General features: G+C 38.0%; 2 protein-coding genes across 4 annotated transcripts in view; both read left to right on the plus strand.

Annotated features, from left to right (window-relative positions):
- The window catches only part of RIC8B (RIC8 guanine nucleotide exchange factor B), a 38,233-nt gene extending 15,652 nt beyond the window's left edge, over window positions 1-22,581 (plus strand). Inside the window, exons 4-10 of the mRNA XM_009277016.1 lie at window positions 2,877-2,971; window positions 7,646-7,799; window positions 8,119-8,214; window positions 10,739-10,883; window positions 11,037-11,181; window positions 13,465-13,584; window positions 21,447-22,581. Coding sequence (XP_009275291.1) covers window positions 2,877-2,971; window positions 7,646-7,799; window positions 8,119-8,214; window positions 10,739-10,883; window positions 11,037-11,181; window positions 13,465-13,584; window positions 21,447-21,558 — 867 coding nt within the window. The 3' untranslated portion in view covers window positions 21,559-22,581. The remainder of the gene's footprint in view (window positions 1-2,876; window positions 2,972-7,645; window positions 7,800-8,118; window positions 8,215-10,738; window positions 10,884-11,036; window positions 11,182-13,464; window positions 13,585-21,446) is intronic.
- Window positions 1-23,781, plus strand: part of TMEM263 (transmembrane protein 263) — a 315,606-nt gene that overhangs the window by 246,192 nt on the left and 45,633 nt on the right. The gene's annotated exons all lie outside the window — the stretch shown is intronic.

Below are 23,781 nucleotides of genomic sequence, written 5' to 3' on the forward strand. Positions count from 1 at the left end.
GTCCACCCATCACATCCATACCTCTCCAGTTTAGAGAGAAGGATGTTGTGGGGGACCGTGTCAAAGGCCTTACAGAGGTCCAGATAGATGACATCTGTAGCCCTTCCCATGTAGCCCTTCCCAAAAAATAACTTTTTTGTTCTTGTTACTACTTAGGCAAAACATCTAATCCATACATTTTCTGTGTAATAGCTTGGATTATATAATGCAAGTTAGAACTATATGTTTTCAAATAAAAAATGCAAAGAAGACTATTTCATAAGAGTCTTAGATTTCCAGAAGAAAATAAATCCTGTTCACTAATAATTAGCCAGCTAGGAAAAACTTTTTAATATAAGTGTATCAGATGGCTACATCTCTGGAGATTGTGGACTATAGCAATAGGGTAATAATTAGAGCTCAGAAGTCTCCCTAGTTTTCTTCTGTTTTTCTGAAGATGATGATAAGCACATCAACTCTAATTTTTAACAAATAACTCTGAAGAAAGAGTGGTACTGTTTCTAATATCTTTATCTCACATCCTCCCAACACCAGGTTTAGACTTAAATGTGATCTTTTAAGATGAGGTCAAGTACGAGAACCAAACACACTTTCATTGTTACATCTAAATGAGTAAGATTTTTCTTGGGTTTTTTTATTATAACATCAGATCTATTTTTTTTTCTTAGATAAATATGCTTCCTATGTGTTGCATCCCTAAATTTATAAACAGAAACAATGAGGATAACTTTTTTGGTTGAATAACCTAAGTCTGTGCTACAGTAATAGAATTATATAGGGAGTCTTTCTTTTTAGTCCACATCATATTGTCTCTAAAACAGTATTTTACTTTTCACTGGGAATTGTAGATATGCAGCATATAAAGCTAAGCAGAAGCTTACAGTAGTTAAAATTGACAAATAATTGTTCTCTTTAGTGCATTGGACTTAACAGCAAATAAGACATTAATCATAACATTAAGGAATGTAAAACTTGAGAAAAGTCTGAAGCTTATTCTTTGCTTTAATGTCTCAAGGATACACTGAATAAGAAATCCTGAAATTTAAGATTGGGGGGGGGGGGAAACAAGAGAAGCAAATACTTTGAATTTCAAGGAAATATAAAGAAAGTGAGGGACTTTTCTCTTGTTTATATTCCTGACTTAAACCTATATTAAAAATATCTTTAACTTTGTCAGAGAAAGTTCTTTGTATAGGCAAGTGATTGTTTTGGAGGTAGAAACTTGAGTGGAGAGAAATTACCCAAAGTCAAGCATGTAACACAGCTGTATGAATGTTTGCTAGTTTGGAGTTTGAGAAATTTCATCTTTGTGATTAAGTTTTTCTGTTTGGAGGAAATAATGTCAGGTGTTAAGTTGGAAAATGAAGCTGTATTACATGTTTACCTCTGGAGGAGTAAGCTTTTGAAATCTGGATCTTGAAGTTGGTATATTCCTATGAAATACTGGGAATCTTGAGAGATGAAAAGCCCGGTTTACCGCGGAAGGGCGGGCGGGAGGTGGAACACAGTTGTGGCGTTACCTGATGAGGTTTCGTGTGGCTGCTGTCTGCGGAATGAGGGAGGATTTGTTCCACAAAACTTTTCCTCCCTAAAGAGCCCAAGCATGCAGCTGTCAGGAAAATTTCCTTCAGATTGGAGGAAATTCTGGTGTTAGTAACCTTTTTTTTTTTGTTGGTTTTTTGTTTTTTGGTATGAGTTTAAGACATTCTGGGGCAGGAGAAGCTTATTTTGTGTTTTGAGATAAAGCTTATATAACAACTCTTTACTAAAAGTTCCTGAAAGCAAGGAACCTTTAAATTAAGGAGCTCTTCAGTAGTTGTAAACTGTTAGCCAGATATGTTAGGTGACATTCTGCTTAGCAAGTATCCCTGTGGAAGTATTAATGATCTGTAAGAAGAGTAAGCAGCATGTTAATTAAGTGGGCTGAAGATGCAGAATTTGAAGAGACTACAAACAGTAGACGGGATGGAAAATAAAAGGAGAGCAGGGAGGTTAGGCATGCGGGTAGAAAACTAAATGAGATCCATCCTAAGCGGGAGAGAACCATTTGAAACACCAGTATTTAATGACTGGAGATGGTTTCAAAGTAGCAAAGCCAGACAAGAGCTGCAGGTGGTACAGTTGGCAGATTTGGATGCTGATGTTACAAAAGATGCAGTGGGGTGCTTTGTGCTAGGTCAAACACACCAGAACATATGATGGGTGCCAAGAAGAGCTAATGAAAAAGGACGAGGACAATGATACACACAGTTAAATGATTGCAGTTACTGGTGTACTTTTGTGTGGCTGCTGTCTGGTGGGAGATTGGAAGGGGGAATTGCTTGGGAGAGCAAAAGTAGGGCAAATAAGGTTGCTGAGAGAGTAGAGAGAGTTATTAACGAAATGGAGAAAAAGGTATCAAGGGAACAGAAGCAAGTGAATTAGAAAAAGAAACAGACTCGGTGGGGGAATGAAACTGTTGGCAGCGGAAGGTCTGAATGAGGAAGTGGCAAATTAAATGAAGAACATATGTAATCTAAATGGATGAAGAGGCGGCCGGGTGTAAATACAGGAAGGAAGATAGTAGTGGTATATTAGGAATAGTGGTATGGAATTGAGCAAATGCTTGTAACGGGGTTTTCTGGTAGTAAAGGCTCATTTAACTGGAAAAAAGTCCCCAGCGACTTTTACAAGGCCTAGTTAGAAGGCCAGCATATGACAGTTACGTTGCATTAAGCATTCAGTGAACTCTAAGGTACAGTCCTTTTATTGATAGGGATGGATGTTGTGATCTAATAGGTATTTTCCATCTTTAATTTTTATTATTCTAGTGACCTGAAACCCCCACTTGCAATCTTCAAAATGAAAAAATATCTTCATAATTTATATTTATATAGACTGAATCTCATCAATTTCGTTACATGGCTGCCATCCTTCGACACTGCTTATTAACCACGGGCCCTACTGAAGACAAAACTGAAGAGTTGCACAGGTTGGTAGAATTGCAGAACTAATCTATTTTAAAAGGTTATTTATTTTTTTAAAAATAGAAAAAAATTACTTTGCCTAAAATCTAAAGTGGAAATCTGAGAAATTAAAATCTGAGAAATTATAAAAACTATTAAAAGAGTAAAATATTATTTGTCTTTTTATCTAGCATATCCACTATTCCAGAGAGGAAGTGGCTGGCAAGATTGTTATCCATAATAATGAAGCTGACCTTTTTGTAATCTTTTTGTGTGTGTGTGTGTAACTGAGGATGAAAATACATATGGAAGTTCTAGGGCTAGTGCAAACTGAAGTGGAATGCAACTTCTGTTGTTTTGCACAGAAGCTGATGGAAAAACTGCATTTTGAGATTTTTATATGTAACTTTTGCAATTCTGATGGATTGGGATGGAAGTAACAAGTTGATATGTTATCTCCAATAGTTCTAGGCTGCTTTATTAGAAGTACAAATATCAGTTCCCTGGTAATAATCTTTATTTTTTTTTTTCAAAGATGAGTGAATCATCTTGCAGTTTTAGGTGCGTTGGTTTTTTTTCCTCAGTCCTGCACCCAACTGTTTGCTATGTATTTGCAGCCAATAATTCAACCAAAATTCAGAGTAGATTTAGTGAGGTGGTGGTTCTTTGTTCAGTGTAACTGTTTTTTTTCTGTGACACCCTTATTTGTATCCAAGTAGGTCAGCTGTTCACAGGGCCTGACAGTACAGTAGCTTCAAACACTATGCCATGTTATCTCTAAGCAATGAAAGTTAGTGTTGCCATTTTCTTCTTCAGAGGTGTCCTTATATCTAAGTGTAGGATCTTTTGAAGATCTTCTGAACCAGCAGTCTCCAGGAAGAAGGATATAGCTTTTCGCACCCAGCAATCTTGAAAGTGTTAAATGAACTTGATTAAAATCTTGGAAAGCTCTTCGAGATCAACAGTCTTAGTAGATGAACACTAAAATCCTAGATCAGAGCCCTTCTCAGCTGGTGCAGACTACTTTGGAATAATTTAGGATGCTGCTGCAGTAGTTGCCATGACTGAAGTTAGTGCTGATTGTGTCCTAAAAGGCAGTCAGTGTTTTCTTTTTGCTGCTGCTTATGGTGGATGTTTTGCGCTCTCATCCTCCTTTAAGGGAGGGACTGGTGGGAATAAGTTCCCCACTGCTGGGAAGATTGACCAGATTTGGACAAATTCGACAACTACAAGGAGATTGGCCTTTAGCGTTTAAGCTTGTACATAGTCAGCAAGACTGCCTGATATTCTGGTCAATTATTATACAGCTGATGCTCTTCCCGTGAAAACATGTTCTGTTTCCTTGTTCATTAACCTGACTAGTCTAATCACCCTGTAAAATATATCACCCTGTAAAATTTAATTATCTTGTGCTATTGCAAAAGGATGCATATTATGCAGGTCCTTTTGGTTTTAGCTTTTGCAAACACTTGCAGATGAGATCCAAAAAGGGCTTTACGTATAGAAGGAGGCAGCTGTGGAGAATATGTAGTATTGGTATGATTTCTGTCCTTGCTTTTTTCAGTCAGAAGGGATATTTTGTGTAAAGATGTTGCCCACATGGACATTATGAAGACACCAAGTCAAGGCAAGGATTCTCCATAATTCAGAGAGGGGGAAGCAGAAAAGAAATGAGGACGGTTATCACTGCCTTGTGTTACTTCAGTTGTTTCCCCTTCTCCATCAGACTCAGTATAGCACTGCATCAGTCTTTCTGTTATGCTGGGAAAACAACTTTCTCCCTCCATTAGCTCACTGTAGCTAGTTTGTTTAGCTCAAGTTGATAGAAGAAAGAATGCAAGTATGGCATTGCTGCATGTAGTATTCAATTTTGATTTATGTCATACTTGGGGTTTTTTTTAACATGCTGGAAGAGCACTGCACAGGTTTTGACTTTTGTTATTCAAATATTTCAGCCCGTTTGCAGAACCTGAGTTTTGTCTTTGAATGCTACAGGATGCAGTAAAAGCTGAATAATTTAATACGCTTTTCCACCAAGACTATTCATCACAAGGCAGCTCTGGAACAGAAAAGGTATAGTCAGAAGTAATGCCCCTGCAAATCCTCAGAGGGATCAGGGGCCTGGATCAGAGGGCCCCACTTCAGTCCCCTGACGTATTTGGTCAAGCAAAACTTTCAGTCCTGATAGGAGCTTCAATAATGAATGAGTAAACTTGTGTTAGCAGTCTATAGCTGGCATAGCATAGCTAAAAAAATGGGGCTGTATCATCATTCGGGTGTTCAGTATGCTGGACTCTGACCGTGCAATCTTTATTGCTAGAGATGAGGTGTGAGTCAGAGAGCAGAGCGTAACTTCTCGCTCTGCTTTCCACCTGGAGCCTATCAATAAGTCAATTACGAAAATAATGTTAAAAATGGAATAAAATATAAGCAGTGTTGAATGCAGAATAAACTTTATGAAGCATCAGGGAGGCGTAAGTGTATTTCTTAGAATTGCTGATCACTTGCACTTCTCTAAGTTTATAAATCTGCAGAATGTAAGATGCTTAAATGAAGGGTTCGGACAGCACATTGTATGAATGCTTGTGCTCTGAATGTGTAAGTTGAGGATTTATCATTGTATGAATGCTTGTGCCCTGAATGTGTAAGTTGAGGATTTATTTTATGTGAGCATCAGGTGTTGGACACGTGCCCTGAGCTGTGATGTACTGATTGTCAGTGTGGCTCTATTTCTAATAAATAAGCAGAAGTTACCTATAAAAATACCTTAGCTAATTTAGTACCTGGTATTGTTGTCATTATTGTGGTTCTGTCATGTCATTACTTCACATTTGGGTACGAACAGCTTAAAGCACCACATATTAGAGTGACTGCCATTTTTGCCCACTAACGAGGTTTTAATCAAGGCATTCAGCAGCTCTAAATAGGCCTTTGCTTCTGAATTTGCATATCAGGAGGGGGCTGGGAGCATGAGTGGGTGGATGTCATGTCCCAGTGATTAATGATCTCTAGGAAGCCGAAAAGGGGAGAGTAATATACGCAGTATTTCTACCCCCTGGAGTAGGAATGCAAACACTATTGTGCAGATCTGTGCATAGTCACTGACTTCCTGGTAGCTGGAGAATTTCATACACTCCTCTACCACAAATAAAACTGTCAGTGGAGTGACAAAGATCAGAAAGCCGGGCTTCATTTATTGAAAAGAATAGCTGAGACACAGTGATCCAGAAAATTAATTTTGTAGGTGTTTGGGAACTTGGTTGTTTAATAAGAAACTGGTAAAAAGAGAACTTCTAATGAAAGACATGAAGCCACCAAATATTTGTTGAATTTCAGTCTGTTTTGTTTCTGACTATTCCTGAATTATTGGAGAGGAATAACTTCCATGATATAAAAGACGTATCTTAAACAGGAATTAGAAACAAAACAAAGAGAACAAGCTTTCCAAAAAGTAGAAGTTGTCTGAATTTCAATTGCTAAAAGAGCAAAAGGGAGATGGCACAATGTGGAACAGCCACCCAGTCTGATCAGACCAAACCCAGCACATTTGTTAGAAATCCTGTTATGTTTGATTGCCATGATTTGCTTTCTCTTTTACTAATTCTTTATTAGAATTATATTAATAACATAAAAACTGAGGGCAGCTTCTAAGCAGATATTATTAAAAGCATTAAATGAAGTCGTTTGAAAAGTTTTCTCTATTCTTGGAACACTTTGCCAATCCTTGAAACAGCAGTGCTCGTAGTTTCATTGATAGCATTGAGGTCTGCATATGTAAGCCTAAATAGTTCTGTAGTATTTCTAAATATATCCATTTTTGAGTTTAGTTAGGTATCAGCAAGTAAATAATGACAGAATTCTAATTTTTGCAGCACCTGTGTAATTTAGCCCCATATTCAGGAAGAGTACGGACGCAAGTCTGTATAATGAGAACAGGATAGATAGCAAACTCAAGGGATGTGTACCTTACAAGAGACCCTTGCAAAGTAAGTTCCATCTTACTCCATTAAAGAGGAGGGAGGGACCCTGTGGTCTAATTTAAATCACTTAATGGATATTTGGGAAGCGCTTTGTAGAATGCACAGACTGCCAGTTACTGAAAGGTAGTGCTTAGTAAATAAACCTGAATCTTTTTTAAATGTGTTAAAAGCCTTCTATATTTCCTGTACGCTACAAGCTAAGGAAAAGTGAAAATATTTCAGGGGACCTGAGAAATTGCCACCACGCCCCACTGTTACAGGAGGAGGAAATGTCTTCTGTGGTGTACTTGGTCACGTTAATGATGGTAATATGGATGTGTTGTAAAATGTTTTAAGTTTCAAGGAGGAAAAAACTCTGACCGCTGCAAATCAATGTGAGAGTTCCCCCTGCTGTCCTGCAAGATCAGCTGCTGTAACACACTGCTGGAAGCTGTGCCTTACCTATGGGATAGGATACTGTGGGGGCTGAAAGTAATAATGCACTGCTGCAGTATAGCTTTTGGAGCTTTTGTTTTTCTTTTTCCTTGTTTGTTCCAAGAGCCAGCACTCAGGCGATAATGCATGCCACCTTCTTTAAAACCCAGAGAGTAGAAAATAAAGCATTGTTTGAATTGCAGGGCCTCTTTCTGGTTGCAGTTGTACAAACAGTTTATGGTGAGTTGTACTCTGTTTTTAATTCTTTCTTCCAAATGAATAATGAATTTTTAATATCTGTTTCAGCAATGCAATCAACCTCTTAAGCAATGTTCCTGTTTCTTGCTTGGATGTTCTTATTAGTCCATCATCCCAAGAAGAAACAGATATAAAATACAATGGTATGAATATGGGAGCAATTCAAATTTTACTGGATTTCATGGAGAAGAGAATAGACAAGGTATGGGCTGCAAAGATTCTTCACAAAAGGGGCCTCTTTTATTAAAGCAAAAAGTGCACATATGTAAAGCTTCAGACAGTATTTAGCACAAATACGGATGTCCTTGCTTCTAGATTGTGAAACACCTCAAAATTGAGAACAAATTCCTATGAATATCTGAAGCATGCTTGTGTGTGTGTGAGGATGAACATTTGACTCTTTGTATCTATGTAAAGTTCATGTTTTGGCTGTCATATAGGACTTTATTGAAGGGTTGATAGGATTTGTAAAGGAAAATTTGCTCTTAAAAACGTTTTATTTGTATTTGGTTTTATTTTAGGGAAGCAGCTACAGAGAAGGTCTGACTCCAGTTCTCAGTTTATTAACTGAATGCTGCCGAACTCATAGAAATATCAGGAAGTTTATCAAAGCTCAGGTAAGTAAAATATTCATCAAAATTTGAATATGAAGCTAATGATAAACTTTCTGAGGTTTGTACATCAGTGCAAGGCACTGATACTTCAAAAGTATGAATGGTTTCATATTAAATTACCCACAAAGTTCTCTGCAGTATTTTTTTCTGTTAGGTCTCTGACAACTGTCAGCTATAGAAATAATTTTTCAGCCATGTAAATCAATAGATATTATGGCCTAAGTTCCACGATACCTTTTGTAGAGCTGTTAAATAATAACATTAGAGGTATTGTAAAGCTGTGTTAATGTGGGTCACCGTGGATCATGTGACAGAGGGGCAAAGAACTCCGTGAGGTGTGTCCCCTTACATCCAGCATATCAAAAAAACATCAGTGCCGTTAATAAAACTTTGCAAAGCTGTGTGGTAGCCAGTGAGGCTGCAGGTGTTTTCATGGGTTCTGCTTGAGCTTCCGTTTGACCTCAGCAGGCAGGAGTCACTGGAATTGAAACTTGTGTACCAATGCGTATCAGCTGTTCTGTCAGAGTAAAACTCTGTCCTGGAGCAGAGGCACACTTCATCACTTGGTCTCTTAAACGAGCTGTTTAATACGGTACAGACTACGGGTAGGCTTTTTACAGGAAAAAGCATGGTTAAAGATCTGAAGGATCTCTATGGTTTGGTGGTTGGTTGTGGTGTTTTCTGTTTGTTCTGCTGCTTTTCCTGAAGTTGAATGGGGAAAAGTTAAAAGGTGAGCAAGGGAGAGACAGCTGAAACCAGCTGAGAAATGTTCTTTTTCCTAAGCTGCAGTGATTTTCGGGTTGCCTCTTAGATGCCGCTCCCAGATCAAAGCTGCGCCTGAATTCATAAATGGAGTTTATAATGGAAAAGAGCATATTTTGCATATATTTTCTGTCTTTTTCACCTGTACCAGAAAAGCATTTTTGAGGAATTTAAGAAACTCGTTCTTGGTGTTTATTGTCTTTATTCACAGCAGTTCTTTCCTAGGATACTCTTCTAATCTGTTAAATTACAAAAAAAAAAAAGTTGCAGAGCCAAATGTTCAGAAGTTAGAAAATGAAGTTGTCTGCATGTTTTCACGACATCTTGGTGTCTAGATGTCAGGATATAATTGCATGCTGTCTCTTACCACTGCCTCATAGAGTGCACAGAATGGATGGATGCTGCTAATTGCATGACCGGATGTTTGATATTTTGAATTATCCTCATTGTTAAGTGTTGGCCTTAGGCTTTATTTATTGTGCACTATTCAAATTCTGATCTGAAGACAGAATGATTAATTTCCTCATGGACTGTCCTATGGCACTCATCACTGTATTAGTATTAGAGTATTCTAAAAACATTAGTTCATTCTTACAACACTGTGAAATGGCAGCCATGGTACTATCCCCATTGGGGAAAGTAAGTAGGGACAAAGTAAAATGTTTTTGCTAATTGTTTGAATACCTAGTTTGAAAAAGACAGGGTCTGTTTTTTTCAAAGTAGTTAATACTGTAGCGTTCATTTGTTTAAGTATCAGTTCCCAGTGAGTCTGATTTCAGTAGTAATTGTGCAGTAATTTTGCACAGAACACGACGTTTTTGCATTAGACACCTAGAAGACAAAGGACCTGCAATTTCTTATGACAATTAGTGACATCTTTGGCTTCAGTCCCAAGTAAAACATTGAAGATCCATAATTCTTACAGGAGTCTTCAGACCATTAAATATTTTATATTACAGCCCAGATTTGTTTGCAGATCATATCATATCCTGTGAATGTGAAAAAACTAATGTAGGTTTTGAGTCTGAATGCATATGCACAAGGAGGTGGAAGTTAGGTTGCAAAACCAGCTGTATTTCAGGCAACTCAACCCTCAAGAAAGGCAGGAAGTTAACAATATTAATGACATTTAATGAGAAAATAGTGTGTTTGAGGAAATGTTAAATAGTGTTTTCTCCAAAATCTTTTTGAAACTTATCTTCAGCTTTTAAAAGAGTGTTTTCTGGGAGAAGTACGCATTTCCTCTATACACGTAGAGCCGATTTTTGAAATTCATGGTAGTAGAACTTGCAATGTGACTTATTTTCCTGCTTTTTCACTATAAGTATATTCATTGTTCTGTATAAATTACACATCATGTTAATATTGTAGGTTTCTTTAAGCTGGTATTTTTAGTGCTTTTGACAGATATTTGAGCAAAACAGGCGAAACAAAGAACATGAGGTTACTGCTGCCTGTTAGCCAACTACTTTGGGACACTCATTTGTGCTCTTAAACTCCTAATAGTTGTCTTTTTTTTAAAGTCTATGTTTGGGACTGCGTACTCTTCTGCCCAGGATGACAGACCAGAAGGCCTGAGTATGTTAAGAAGCAAGAGTCATTACTAGGGCATGTAAGCATAGTTGGGTTGATTTTATTCCTTTTTTCTTTTGAAGGAGCAGAGCTTACAGTATTTTCTTGTTCTGTTGACTGTGTTTGTTTCTGCAAGGATTGGATAGGTATTGCCATGCATTCTATGCTGGTTTTCCTCTTTTTGTGCTGCTAGGTATTGCCTCCATTAAGAGATGTATCAAATCGTCCAGAAGTTGGCACAACAGTGAGAAACAAGCTTGTGCGCCTTATGACACATGTTGACCTTGGAGTAAAGCAAATTGCAGCAGAATTTCTTTTTGTTCTTTGTAAAGAGAGAGGTAAAAATTACTACTTCTTCTCCCTTTTATATAAGGTCTTGCTGTAATTAGTATATTTGCCTCTTGCTGTAACTCTTGATTCTTTTAAAGCTATGCTGGTTTTTGTTTTGTAACGGAATATAACTGAATAATTTTCTGTATCACTCTTTGCAGTTGACAGCTTGTTAAAATATACAGGCTATGGTAACGCGGCAGGATTGCTGGCAGCAAGGGGCCTGTTAGCAGGAGGAAGAGGAGATCATTGGTACTCAGACGATGAAGATACGGATACAGAAGAATACAAATCTGCAAAGCCAAAGTATAGTATTGTTTTCAGTTCTGCATGTCCTGTTGCAATTTAGATGTTTTGACATAATTTTTTTGTTTCACCTTTTCCAGAGAGGCCAGTTTTGGAATTACATGTGCTTATATTAACTACTGTCTCCTGTTGACTTCATGGTCTAAGTATTGAGAAACCAGCCTCTAATAGTGACCATCATGTAGTCGGATGGCTGAAAAAAAAAAAAAAATTCACAATGAGAATGATTTAACTTCAGTAAGGGGAACTATGTAAAAATGAAAACTTGTCAAAAAGAAATAAGAAACAAAAATGAGAAGTGTTTGTGGATGGTCTAGGAGCAGTTTCAAGATGCATATTAGAGGTTCAGAGTACATGTGTGTTCTCCATTTAAATGGATACTTAAAAAGCTGGAATTGTTAAATGAAAGTAAAGTTGGTTATTGGAGATGATACTGTAAAAGAGTAACAAAGCAGACCAAAAAGGTTTTGAAGAGCAGCTTACTGGAGGCATTAAGAATAAAGAGAATCTTCACAGGTTCATCAAAAGCTGGAAGCCTGCAATATGTATATGGTCATTAGATGGTTGAGATGTAAGTAGGCAGAGAAAGGGGGCAAGTCCATAGCAAAAAAGCTAAAGGAATTCTTTGCATCATTGTAACTATGAGGAAGTTTGAGGGAGTTCTCAGGTGGGACCCTTTCTTTACAGACTATGAGTCTGAATAACTTCAAAAGTCAAGTGTGAAAAGAGATTTTTGAATAAATTGAGCAAGTTGTAGAAAAAAATTATAGTTACAAACTTAGCAAGGATGGCTTTTGCCCCAGATTTTCCAGGAACTCACATGAAGTTGCCAAACTACTAACTATTGTTTGTGGGGTATATCTCTGTAACAGAGAAAATAAAGGTGTCGGATGTGGCTTAAGGTTTTAAGCGGGACTTTGTAAAAAAGGAACAAACCAGTAGGTCTAGTTTCAGTCAGTCAGATTGCCTGGTACTAAAATTTTCCTAAAGAATCGAGTAAGTCACATAGGTAAATATGGAAGGAGCAAAATAACTTCTGTAGAAGTCACACCTCAGGAATCCAACATATTTGTTTGAAGGATTCAATGATCGTATAGAAGCTCTGTCTGTTGATTTTTTTATTAATTGTAATTGATTTGGTGCTAAAGGTTTCAGTTTGTCATGTTACATCTATGATTTGATGCCATTTTAAGTAGGTTCTGAAATTGTTGATAGTGGGCATCTGAAGCATGTTATTTTTCCACTTTACTCTGTTTTCCTTGAATTAGACAGACATGATTAGGTATATGGGGGGGGGGTTGTGGCTCACTGAATGATTCTTACTAAGGAAGGTGAATGAAAGACAGGATTAAATGTAGGAGAAGTTACAGGAATTATATTGCATTTCTATGCTAAGAAAAGAACTCTAAAACAGGAGGTTTCTTTTTTATTTCTGCACTTCAGGATATTTTTTTTCTTGCTCTTTTGTCTCTGCTCTTCTTTCAAAAGTCTAACATTCAGTTATATGCATATAAGTAAAAGTATGACATCTATTTAGTTATAAAAGCTGACACTTAAATGAAACATTCAAGAGAATTGTCAGTTGCTTTATGCATCTGATTTTCTGTATTGCTGTTAAATGTTTGTGATTAAACTGCTTGAAAAGGTGATTTGCCCTGAAAGCGTTCTTTAAAACTATTTATCTGCTTTTGTTACTTACCATTTGTGTATCGCCATTCACTTGTTTTAACAGTGAAAATAACTGGCATTATAAATTCTCAAAGTAACCTTAATTTGGTTTGAGGAAAAATCATCATGGGAGGTGAATAGTAAGCTAATTCAACGGTTCTTCATGAATAAGAAAATGTAACTGGAACCTGTCCATATTTTTTTAAATTAAGCCTGTACAGAATTAGTTGCAAACATGTATCTGTTATTCAGTTCCTCATCTATGTCATTATTACTAATGACGTTGTCATTATTACCATCATTATTCCCCTGCTTTCAAACTGCTTGTGTATGGGTTATAACATAACAAGTGCTAGTGGAATGTGCATTTCTGAGTAGCTAGCAAGAAATTAATACAGTGAATCAACAAGATAATATTGTAATTCAAGGGAAAAGGCTACAAAAAAGGTATAAATATGGACGCTGGCTATTTCTAGTAAAAACTTTCATGTGCAGCTCAGACAGTGTTAATCTTGGTTTCTGTTAGTGCGTTCCTCTTTCCACCTATCAAGAAGATAGGCAATTTACATACATATTTCTATAGAAATGCAAACTGTATTGTTTTTCCACCTCCAGCATTAACCTTATCACTGGTCACTTAGAAGAACCAATGCCCAATCCGATGGATGAAATGACGGAAGAACAAAAAGAATATGAAGCTATGAAGCTTGTCAACATGTTTGATAAACTTTCCAGGTATTGTATTATAGCTGCTTTTGAGGGAGGCAGCTCATATCCTGGCTCTTTACTAAGGTCTAGTGCTTCAAAATAGTGCTATAATCAACTTCTTTGCAGGATTAGGACGACTTTAACTGCAGAGAAAAATGTTTAGCACTTCAAAGAAAAGAGTGATATGTAACAGGACTTCAGAGGAAACCTGTTTTGGAGAGGACTGGACAGAATCGGGAAGATCTGGTGGTGAGGGGACCTGCCTCCTAAATGGATAGGCTGATAATAGTGAAAAGGATTTCTCCTTTTAAAGTATGGGACACAATCCAAGCCAAAGGCAAATGTACTCATTTTCCCCAAGACAATGAGCAGCATCTCATGGTAACTACTTATGTCTGCTGCTTATATGAAGAACAAATACAGTGTGAAAATAGTTGTCACCAGAAGCCATAAATTATATAATAGAGTAATCAAAAGGGAATTTACAATTAAGAATTATTGTGGATTTATTAGAATAAGTGTGAACTGGATTACAAATGAGCCTTTATAATTTGTTTTAAATGACCGACATAATGCCATAAAAGAAAATGGTACTTAATGTGACACGAAAGGTGTATGTTATTGATAAAGAAAGTTGATTTTTATTTTATAACTTTCTACATACAAAAAGGGAACAGACCCGTGCTGTTAGCTATAGCTTTTTTTCCTCTGACTCAATATGCCTAGAATTTGCTGGTTTTTCTTCCCCCGTACTTGTAGCCATATTAGAGTGATTGCTTGTAGTTTGTTTTCTGTGTAAGCAAGTTTTACATTCTTGAGGAACACTTAATGTAATACTAATTTACCATTTAACTGAGCTGTAGGAATTCAGGTAAATATGTAAGTGGATCATTCTTCAAACATGGGAAAACTCAACAGCTAGAAGCGTGTTTGTGTTTTGTGAGGGCCTGTAGATATCAAATAACAAGATCTATTGAGAGAAATGCAGCAAACCAAGTATTTTTACATCTCTATCAAAGGTTAGGAATACAGCAAAAGATATGGGAGAATCTGGATTTTATATTAGCTGACAAAGACTGAATTATAAGCAGGAGCAAAAGCAGGGAAGGATCTTGGAACAACTGATCTGAGACTGTCAGTGAAGTAACTGGATACTTTTTCAGAGTATTTGCATGGAAAGCAAGTGTAGTATGTTACAGTCTTTTTAATGAAGAGAAGAAAATGCAATGCACATGTAATCTTTAATTGAACTACTATGTAAAATGGAACGATGGCTATGTAAGCTAGACAATTAAGATGCTGAGCGTTAGGGGGACCACAATAAAATGACTAAATGGTCTAAAACTTTTTTAAAAGGAAGATTGAGACCGGAGATAAACTAAGACTGAAGACAAGTCAGTTGCTATCACTATAGCAGTTACACAAAAAAATCCAAATGGCGTTACTGTAGCATAAGAGCCTTTTCAGTTTGGAGGATTGGAGACACCTGCTGTGTTGCCTGCTACAGGCTGACAATAATTAAGCAGCTGGTGCCCTGTGTCACTACTTATCCTCTTGGCCAGTAGCATTACTTTTACCTTGGGCTTTCTGTGTCAGTTACATCCACCTGCAGTTTCTTCTATAGTACTTCGACTGCAAACTCTTCAGGGCCGGGAGTCTCTTTGTTGTAAGGTTTTTGTTTGGTTGGTTTTTAGTGTAGTGATTACTGTGGGACAGTGTTGTTGATGTGACCCCTTTAGGTGCTGTGATAACATGAATAAAATCACTTGACTGTTCTTCCCACCCTTTTTGTTCTACTGAAAATTGGGGGGGGGGGGGAGAATGCTGGCAGGAAGGAGAAAGAAAGTAAGACTTTCTTTTGGTTTTGGGAGGCTGTGGGACGTTTTTAATGAATGTAATTGAGTGCAATTGTGGGTTTTGCAGATGTTAAATAAAATGGGAAGCTGCCAGTCTTGTATACAGGAAGAAAGGGTTAGTAACATGCTGATAGTCCCTCCATGTTTTTGGAATTGAACACTTCTGCCTCCAGCTTGAGCCCTTCAGTGCTGGGAGTTTTCAGAGATTTAAATCTACCAGTGGAATGCACTTTTTTTCCTCGGTTTGCAACCTACAAATTTAAACTGGAGGTTGTTTTGATAGGAGTCTTCGGCTGATTCTGGGTTTTGAATCTTGCTTTGAGGCAGGCTGCTAGTGGCAGGTTTCCTACTTCTGCTGGTCTTTGTTGTTGCCGCCGTAGGAGGTGACATATACCATGAACTGAGCAGTTTCAGTTTGGTGCAATGCTTTGCTTATAAGAGGGGGGGAAGTCGGACAGGGAACCAGCAGCTCCTTCTTCTAATCTTGAATGAGTTTATGTAACTTTATCTGTGTAACTTGAACAAGAACTTAGAGTGAACTTGCGTGATGTACAGCGAAACTGGTTTGCTTAGTACGCTTGTATTGTCCCTGTAATGGAAGCTAAGCTTTAAAGAGCTAGCATGCTTTTGCTGGAGAAAAAGGTATGGGGGGAAAAAAAAAGTTGAAGGACTGACAAACTAGCTTCCCTTACTGACTAATGAGGATAATCAGGCCAGTCTGTCACTGGGGTGTTCTAGATTTGGCTTTGACTGGCTCTGTATCATTTTTGAAAAGTTACCTGATGATGGATTGAACTCAGAAAACGAATTTGCAAAACAGCACTACTTCATTGAAAAGTTACAGCCTTCATTAATGGCTGCTTACTGTTTACACTGTACCCTTTGTACAGGTTTATTGAAACTATAAGTAATAAAGTGGCATTTTCTCCCTTGTTCCATAAGATGCCAATGGACTTTTGATCTCCAAGTTTCTCTTTATTTTCAGCATTGGCACTGAAGAATTGAAACTGCTTTAAGGTGATGTAAAACTGATCCATGCTTTTGGTCATTTCAGGTCTTACTTCCAAAGTTTTTCTATTCTGTTAGGTTGTTGGTGTTTAGGCCTGTTCATGGGGTAATTGACCATCGACAAGACTAAATAAAAATTAATCATGCAGTTTTGTTTTATTAAAATGTATGGGGGAAAGCTGAATATTGTTTGTGAATCCATTTCCCCTGCCCCAATATTTTAACATAGACTTGGGTTCTTCAAAAGCTTTTATAGAAATTAATATTTTGCTCAAATTTGGCTGGATGAGATTACTTTTAAAAATCATTATATATATAAATTATGAGTGTAAATGAAGATGAAAAATCTTGATTACTGCAGCTCTTGGGAGATGTAGATGTTACTTAGGTAGTTTGCTGGATGCCTGAACTTGGCCCTGAAGTAACTCTATGGGCTTTGTCTGCAGTAAGAGTCAATACTATCTTGTTGATTCATTGAGAATTGTTTGGTGACTGTAAATCAGTGTCCTCTGTACGTGATACACATCTTTGAGCTTTGAAAAACTCACCAAATCTGCAAAAAGATTTAACTCAGCCTTTCATTTTCACAAAATAGCAAGTTAGCCACCTTAAATCAGTATTGTATGATAGTCTGTCTGTTTATATCATAGATTATTGGAAATACTATGTCTTAATTAAAATGTCTGGAAAAAATGCTAACATTTTTTCTATTATAAATGGTAGATAGAATTGTATATTAATTGACTAATTTAAAATGTCAGGATGCTTTTTCCAAGCCAACCTTGTATTAATAGCAAGAATCCTTTTGCTGATGAAATGGTCTTCAATTATCACAGCCTGGGTTTTGTTGTACATTGAACAGAAGTCAACAAAACGACTATGTAAGAGAACCTGTCTAAATAAGCAACCATACTCATTAAAAACACAAAATTAATCATAGGGTGAATGAAGAAGGCAATGTTACATAGATTTTTTTTTTTTTTTTCCCTCCCCTTTCTAATCATAGAACAAAGTAATGTTACATGAAAGGATCGGAACTATTATGTAGTACTCAATTATAAGGAGGTGAATAGGTCCCTAACATGCCATTTTATCAAAGGAGCAGACTGGTGTTTACATGATGGCTATTTCATTACGGACACCATCATTAATTCCATGTGTCAATACTGCCCTATAGCACACAGAGCAGACAAGAAAGAGTTACCCTTCAAAACAAGGGAATGATTTTTGAGTCGTTATCAAGCTAAATGGCAAGCAGGAAGCTAGAACTTGTATAGATATATTTGAAGGGACTCTTGGGGGATCTGGAAGTGCAAGGAGAGAATGCATTTTACCAACTGTTTAATTATGGTGTGTTTCTAAGTACACTTGAATAGAATGCTTTGTTTGCATTAGAAAAATGAATGTTGCAAGGTGTATTTGAGTATATGGGAGGTCACATAAGGATGTTCAAATACGTATAAATATGCACATTGTGTACTTGTATATATCTTCATGGATACAGAAGTATTCCTGCTGCCACCTGCTGGGCTGAAGTGATGTCTCTTCTGCCCTATAGATGTACCATAAATATCCAGTTTCTGGATAGTTGAACTGCCTTCTGAGGCTATACATGCCAGTTTCTGGTGCTTCCCTTGCCACCATGTACCTCACCTTAAACAGTAAGCGCACCCTCAGCTAGCCCAAGTTGAGGTCTCTAAGCAGCCAGTGCTAAATGGGCGAATTGTTGAGGCTGGCAGAGCTGAAACCGTTCATACCCGGTAAGGATCAGCTCTGTGGGCTGTTGTGTGGTACTGAAGTTAGCCAAGTGATGCCTCTTGCAATCCTACCCAAAATTCTGTTATTTAGCAGATAGTTGTTCCAAACTTCTGAAGCTAGCTTCGTAGGCAGCCCAGATCTTTTCATCTGTGTCCCTCTGTATTTTTCCTCTTTGAAAAACAGGAGTAAGCTTGTGTAGTGTTCAGAGCTTGCAGTCAAGTCTTCACCAGTGAAAGGATGCTATGTTTTACACCATTTTAGGACTAGATTATGGTTAGGAAAAAAATAGGCTGATCCCTGCTTCTCCTCCTGCCTCTTCTTTTGGTGGCCTAGAATATTTCTGTCTTCATACAGTTCAGTTTTACTGGGTAGCATTTGTCTGAGGAAGGATGTATGGAGTTCAGCCTCCTAATGCAGAGAAAGAACAGAAAACTTGTAACAACCATCATTCATCCTGTTCAAGGACTTGCAAAGCAGGAAGCTCATGCAGGAATAGAAAGGTAATTGATAAACATCCTTGTTATTCTGTGAAGGGCAAGATCAGCCTAGCTCGTGGTTAAAGTCTAGAGTGGAGGAAATGCATTGGGAACGAACCTCAAATGCAGTACAGCACAGATCATAATGGTGCACTTCAAAATGAGTACAGCGAGCTGAGAAACAGGGTTTTGAGTATCACAAAAGAAGGTACAAATGCACTTCAGTGACTCAGACTTCTACGTTACGCTGTCACACAAAACTTGGTACGTTTATCCCCAAAAGACTCCCACAAAAACCACAGACGAAGACTTGTGCATATGGATGTGTCTTGTCTATTGCATCTGGTGTTCAGTGTCTCCGCAGGTGACTTGCTGGGAGAGAAAAAGTTTCTATCAAGTTCTGGAGTGTGTGTGGCAGGATGTAAAAGTGAAGCACGAAAGGGAAGTTGCAGAGAAAGAGCTATTTCTTGGTAATTGACAAATGATGAGCTAGGACTTCTTGATAATATTTACAGATATCTTATAAGTATCCTTACGTGAGGAGAGGGAGGTCCCCACATAAGGGGACCTTGGGACCTTGTTTTCCCGTGTTTCGCTTTCCTTTTTCTTGAACTGTTTCTTTATCCTTCACTAGCCATTATACTTTACTTATTACCAATAATAAATTGTAAATTACTAGTAAATTATGTGATTCTGTGACTTCTGGCTGCAATGTTAAATGTTGCAACCTAAGAGTATGTGTTGTGGTTTTTAAAAAAAAAAATTAGGACCCTCTCAGCTTAGAGGGCAAGCAAAGGTAATTTCGTTCTTTGTGGCTATGTTTTTATTTTTAGGACTTAAAAAATATGAGCAAGGACTTCAGGTGATTCTTCTCCAAAAATAAGTGTATTAGATCACTACTGAGACTTGAACTTGAATAAGTGGCGCTGAAGGATTGTTGCAAGACTGATTACAGATTTCAAAGGACGCTTGTTTTGTATTACGGTGTTTAAAGTTTAAAAGCCAAAAAGGCCTTAGATGTTGAGGGGTTTTTCCTGTGAAAAAAGTCTTTGCTATTAGACGCAACTCCAAAGGACTCTGGCTTTGCCTTTGGGGGACCCCTGCAGCAGGCAGGGAGGGTTCTGGTCCTGTTTGGACACTAGATCTGCAGTCTTCATTTTTTGAGCCCTTTCGAGTCTGATTTCGAGTATTCTTTTGATCTCTTCTCACACACATCTCCAGCAGATACTTGAAAACTTAAGAGTGCTCTCCTTTGGGCAGAATCTGCATACTATAGGTCGCATTGCCTGAAGGAAGAGGACTTGCTGTCAGTCCTCAAGTATGGCAAGCTATCTGCAGTCTATTTAAAGATAGATCCTACTCTTACACACACACACAGACAGAGTCTGGCCTGTGCTCTTCGAGTATGGTCATTACAAACCTCCTTCCCTGGCCCCCAGCTTCCCACCCAGACCTGGTTAGCCAAACCGCAGCAGTTTCTCCGGGTCCAGTTTCTCACGTTTTGAAATGCTGCAGGCAGTGGGATTTGTGAGCTTATCACCGTAGTACCTGATTGCCACATCCACGCAAATAGCTGCATTTCTCTTGCTGGTCTCTGTTCTTCCTGAGCAAAAAAGACTCTTGGAGACTTGATTTAACTGCTGCTTGACTGTACAATATCTAGCATAGGCATGCCGTGTAATTCAGATGTTGCCTTTCTTGCTGTTCCTATAGTTGTGTTAAGGTTAGATTGCCAGCTGCGTACAAGCAATTTTTGTCCCTTTTGTCAGCCAAGGCAGTAGTGCAGACCAGGCAGAGAGCTGATGAAATGCCTTTGCAGCCCCATTGAGTGATGGAGTTTTATTATCCGTGGCTCGGGAGGGTGGTATATGTGTGTTAAATCGGCAGTTTTACTGGGCTGCCTTTCAAGCGAGGGGTAAATTGACATCAAGCCTCCGCTCCTTTATTTAAGGTGACTCCTGAATATTTAGAGGTATTCTCCTTTTTTTTTTTTTCAGCAGAAAATCAAAATGTTATCTTTGCCCTTACAGCTTTTGCCATAATCCACATATAAATGAGGGGATAAAAAGTAAGGATTAAATAAATCTTTGCTAATACTTTTTGATTGGCTTAATCAATAATTAATCATCTCTTAGATGAGGCTGTAGCTTGTGGAGTAGATATAATTGGATTAGCTGCTGAGAGGCCTTTGGAGCTTTGAAGAGATTAAAATGGCTGTCAATCCTGTAATTAAACTGCCACAAACAGAAGCAATAGTATTAGAATCAGTCAGCTTTTTTTTTAAATGAATCAACAAGTACTTACACACCCCTAGTAGTGGTATAGCCAGAGTCAGTTCTCGTAACTGATTTATGTCCTTCAACAAGATGAATATGTATCAAATCATTGTTTTAATTGCCTGGGCATATATTGGCCAGAATGGCAGGTGAAATTTTAGGAAGAAATGGCTGCCGGAGAACTCTTAGAAGAAAAGCTAGTTTGTGTATCTAAAACAGTGAACCTGCTCCTTGTCTTGAGCCTATTAGGCACTGACTTTTCATGGTGTCTTTAATTGGCTAAGTAGGTTTGGCCTACATGAATGAAGTCTTTATCTGTCCTGCTCTTCCCCTCCCACCTATTTTAGAAGGTTTTTTGTTCCTCTTTCTTCAAAACAGAGGGCTTTAGCAGGAATAACTTCCTTTTAAAGGCTCATTATGTACTGAAGCATATACTGTATGTGACTGTATTATACACATGTGAATTGATATGTGTGCATATGCTAATATATGTTCTTTTTTTAAATCTCTTCCAGAGATGAGCTTATAAAACCAATGGGAGTGCGGCTGGATGGTACAATGGCTCCTTTGGAAGAAGCAGTCAGCCAGTACCATACCAACAAGCGAGACAGTTCAGATTCAGACTAAAGCATCACCTGCTTCACTCTCAATTCTCCTCTAATCCACACTTTTCCTTAGAGCCACGACATCTTTTATCTAGGCATTTTATCCTCACATCAGCCAGCATCACTTTAACTATTCTGTTATTGGGATATTTAAATGATGGGTCCTGTGGTGTAATGTCTGAATTTTTATTATGTCTGTTTAAAGAACATATCAATTTATTAGTTTATGATCTTTATTAATTTAAAACTAAATGTATTTCAAAGGGATAAAAAGTGAAAGCCCACGATGTAAAATAAAATACAAACACTTTAATTTTCCAGAATCCTGTTTTCTGAACTCTGTAGGTTTTCCCATTCTTGATATTTTTTTGTATTGTCTTGCCAGTCTCTCCCTTTATATAATTGTAATTAAAGAAGCGTGTTTGCTTAATGGCATTAGGACCAGGGGGTGTTTAAACTTAGAAGTCTGGCTGACCTCGTGAAGCTGCTTTAACTGGCATTCAGCAGTGATTTCAGAGCTACCCTTTTTAAAATGTCATTGGATTTCTTACTGCTACACACTTCTGTGGTTAAGCTGCTGCTTGAGATTTTACCAATGTGTCAGTTGCTGACTGCTGCTAAAATTACCTTTAAATTGGGAACAAGATGATGTATATTGTATGTCCTCCCTCCCTCCCTCCCTCCCCTCCCCCGTTAAGACCACACGAATATACCTCCCCCCCATCTTTGGTTAAGTAAAAACATCCCTATTCAAAACAGCATTCAAGTATGTACACTTAAACGTTGCCATCAGTGGAAGTGGACTAAAGTGAAGTGCACGTGCAAGTGTTTTACTGAATCGGGGCCTACTTTTGGAGATTAACAGGTATGCGTCACTTGAAGGGAAGTCAAACTAATCAACAAAGAAATATTTCCTTTTAGGGAGAACTTAGGAAATGATGGGATAGAGAATGGGAAGTTGGGAAGGAGAATAAAGTGTTACTTTCAACTCTGTACTCTTTAAAAACAAAGATTAAAGTTTTAGGTGTGCTGCACTGCTGCTGTCGCCTCTTTGCCTGCTTGGTTTCTTACTCTCTGTGTTTCTCCCAGCATGAATTACATGACAAATAATCCATGTCTTGGTTTGTAATTCCTTTTTTTTTTTTTTTTTTGCTCAGAAGCATACACATGCCATTCCTTGTGAACCTTTCAGAGGTTGGTGAAGGTTCTCCAGTTTGTTTCCTACAACTTGACACTGGTTCCCTGAACTAAGGAAGTTGGTGTTCAAAGACCTTGTAAAGGGAGGACTTGGTAGGAAGTCATGCTGTGGTTTCCCATGTGAGGAGCTTCCACAGATCTCCTTAGTCTTCTGAAAGGGCTAAAAAGAAATAATGCGCTGCTGTCCTCTCAACAGTAAATTTGTTTTCCCAAAGGACACTGCCCAGCCATGGCAATGCCCTTTTTTTTTTTTTTTAAACAAACAAGGGAACTTAGGGACATTAATTCTATACATTTCTGTGAGCAGGGACCTTTCTGAATGTTAAAATCATCGATGTTTTCAGTTATGACTTGACTTGGGCTACATTGTTTGCTGGTATCCACGTGGAGCATCACAATTTGCATAGGGGGAAAAGGAAGCTAGCTACTGTTTGCACACAGCAATAGCTAAAGCAAAACCCATCAATGTATTGATAATACTGTAATTATACCTATTATGCATGAATCTGAAAGGGGGAGGGAGGAGTGGTCCAGGAGCAAAAAAAAAGCTTAGCTGCATCTAAGCTGGGTGTCAAAAACGTAATTCTGGGTTTGGCATCATCCACTGACTACTCTGAGCCCGGCACGGGCAAGTATTAAGTGCATTGCAGGTGCAAAGAATTTATGAACCCTCCCTGAGGAGCAAAACTTCACTAGCTCTGTTAATGATTAATTGAGTCCTGTCTTGGTATCAGCTGAGGCTGTTTCTTGGGGCTGGAGAAGCAGTTATTTCAGTAATAGGCTTCTATATGGGTTGCTATAGAGGGATGAGTACAGAGCATGAAAAAGAGCAGAATCTCAATTTGTTGCTTTACAAGTTGTAGAATATGCTCCTACAATTAGCTGGCTAAAGAGATTAATAAAATCTATAAAAAAACCTCGTTACAAATACTATAGTGTGAGGCTTTCGTGGTCTGGCTCCTGCCAATTGCAACAGGGCAACAACAGTCGCAATAAGCAGCTCTTCTCTTCAGTTTATCTTGGAAAATACATGCTCGTAGTAGGTTTT

The sequence above is a fragment of the Aptenodytes forsteri genome, unplaced genomic scaffold, assembly GCF_000699145.1.
Source record: "Aptenodytes forsteri isolate BGI_AS27 unplaced genomic scaffold, ASM69914v1 Scaffold482, whole genome shotgun sequence".
In the NCBI taxonomy this organism is placed as follows: Eukaryota; Metazoa; Chordata; class Aves; order Sphenisciformes; family Spheniscidae; genus Aptenodytes; species Aptenodytes forsteri.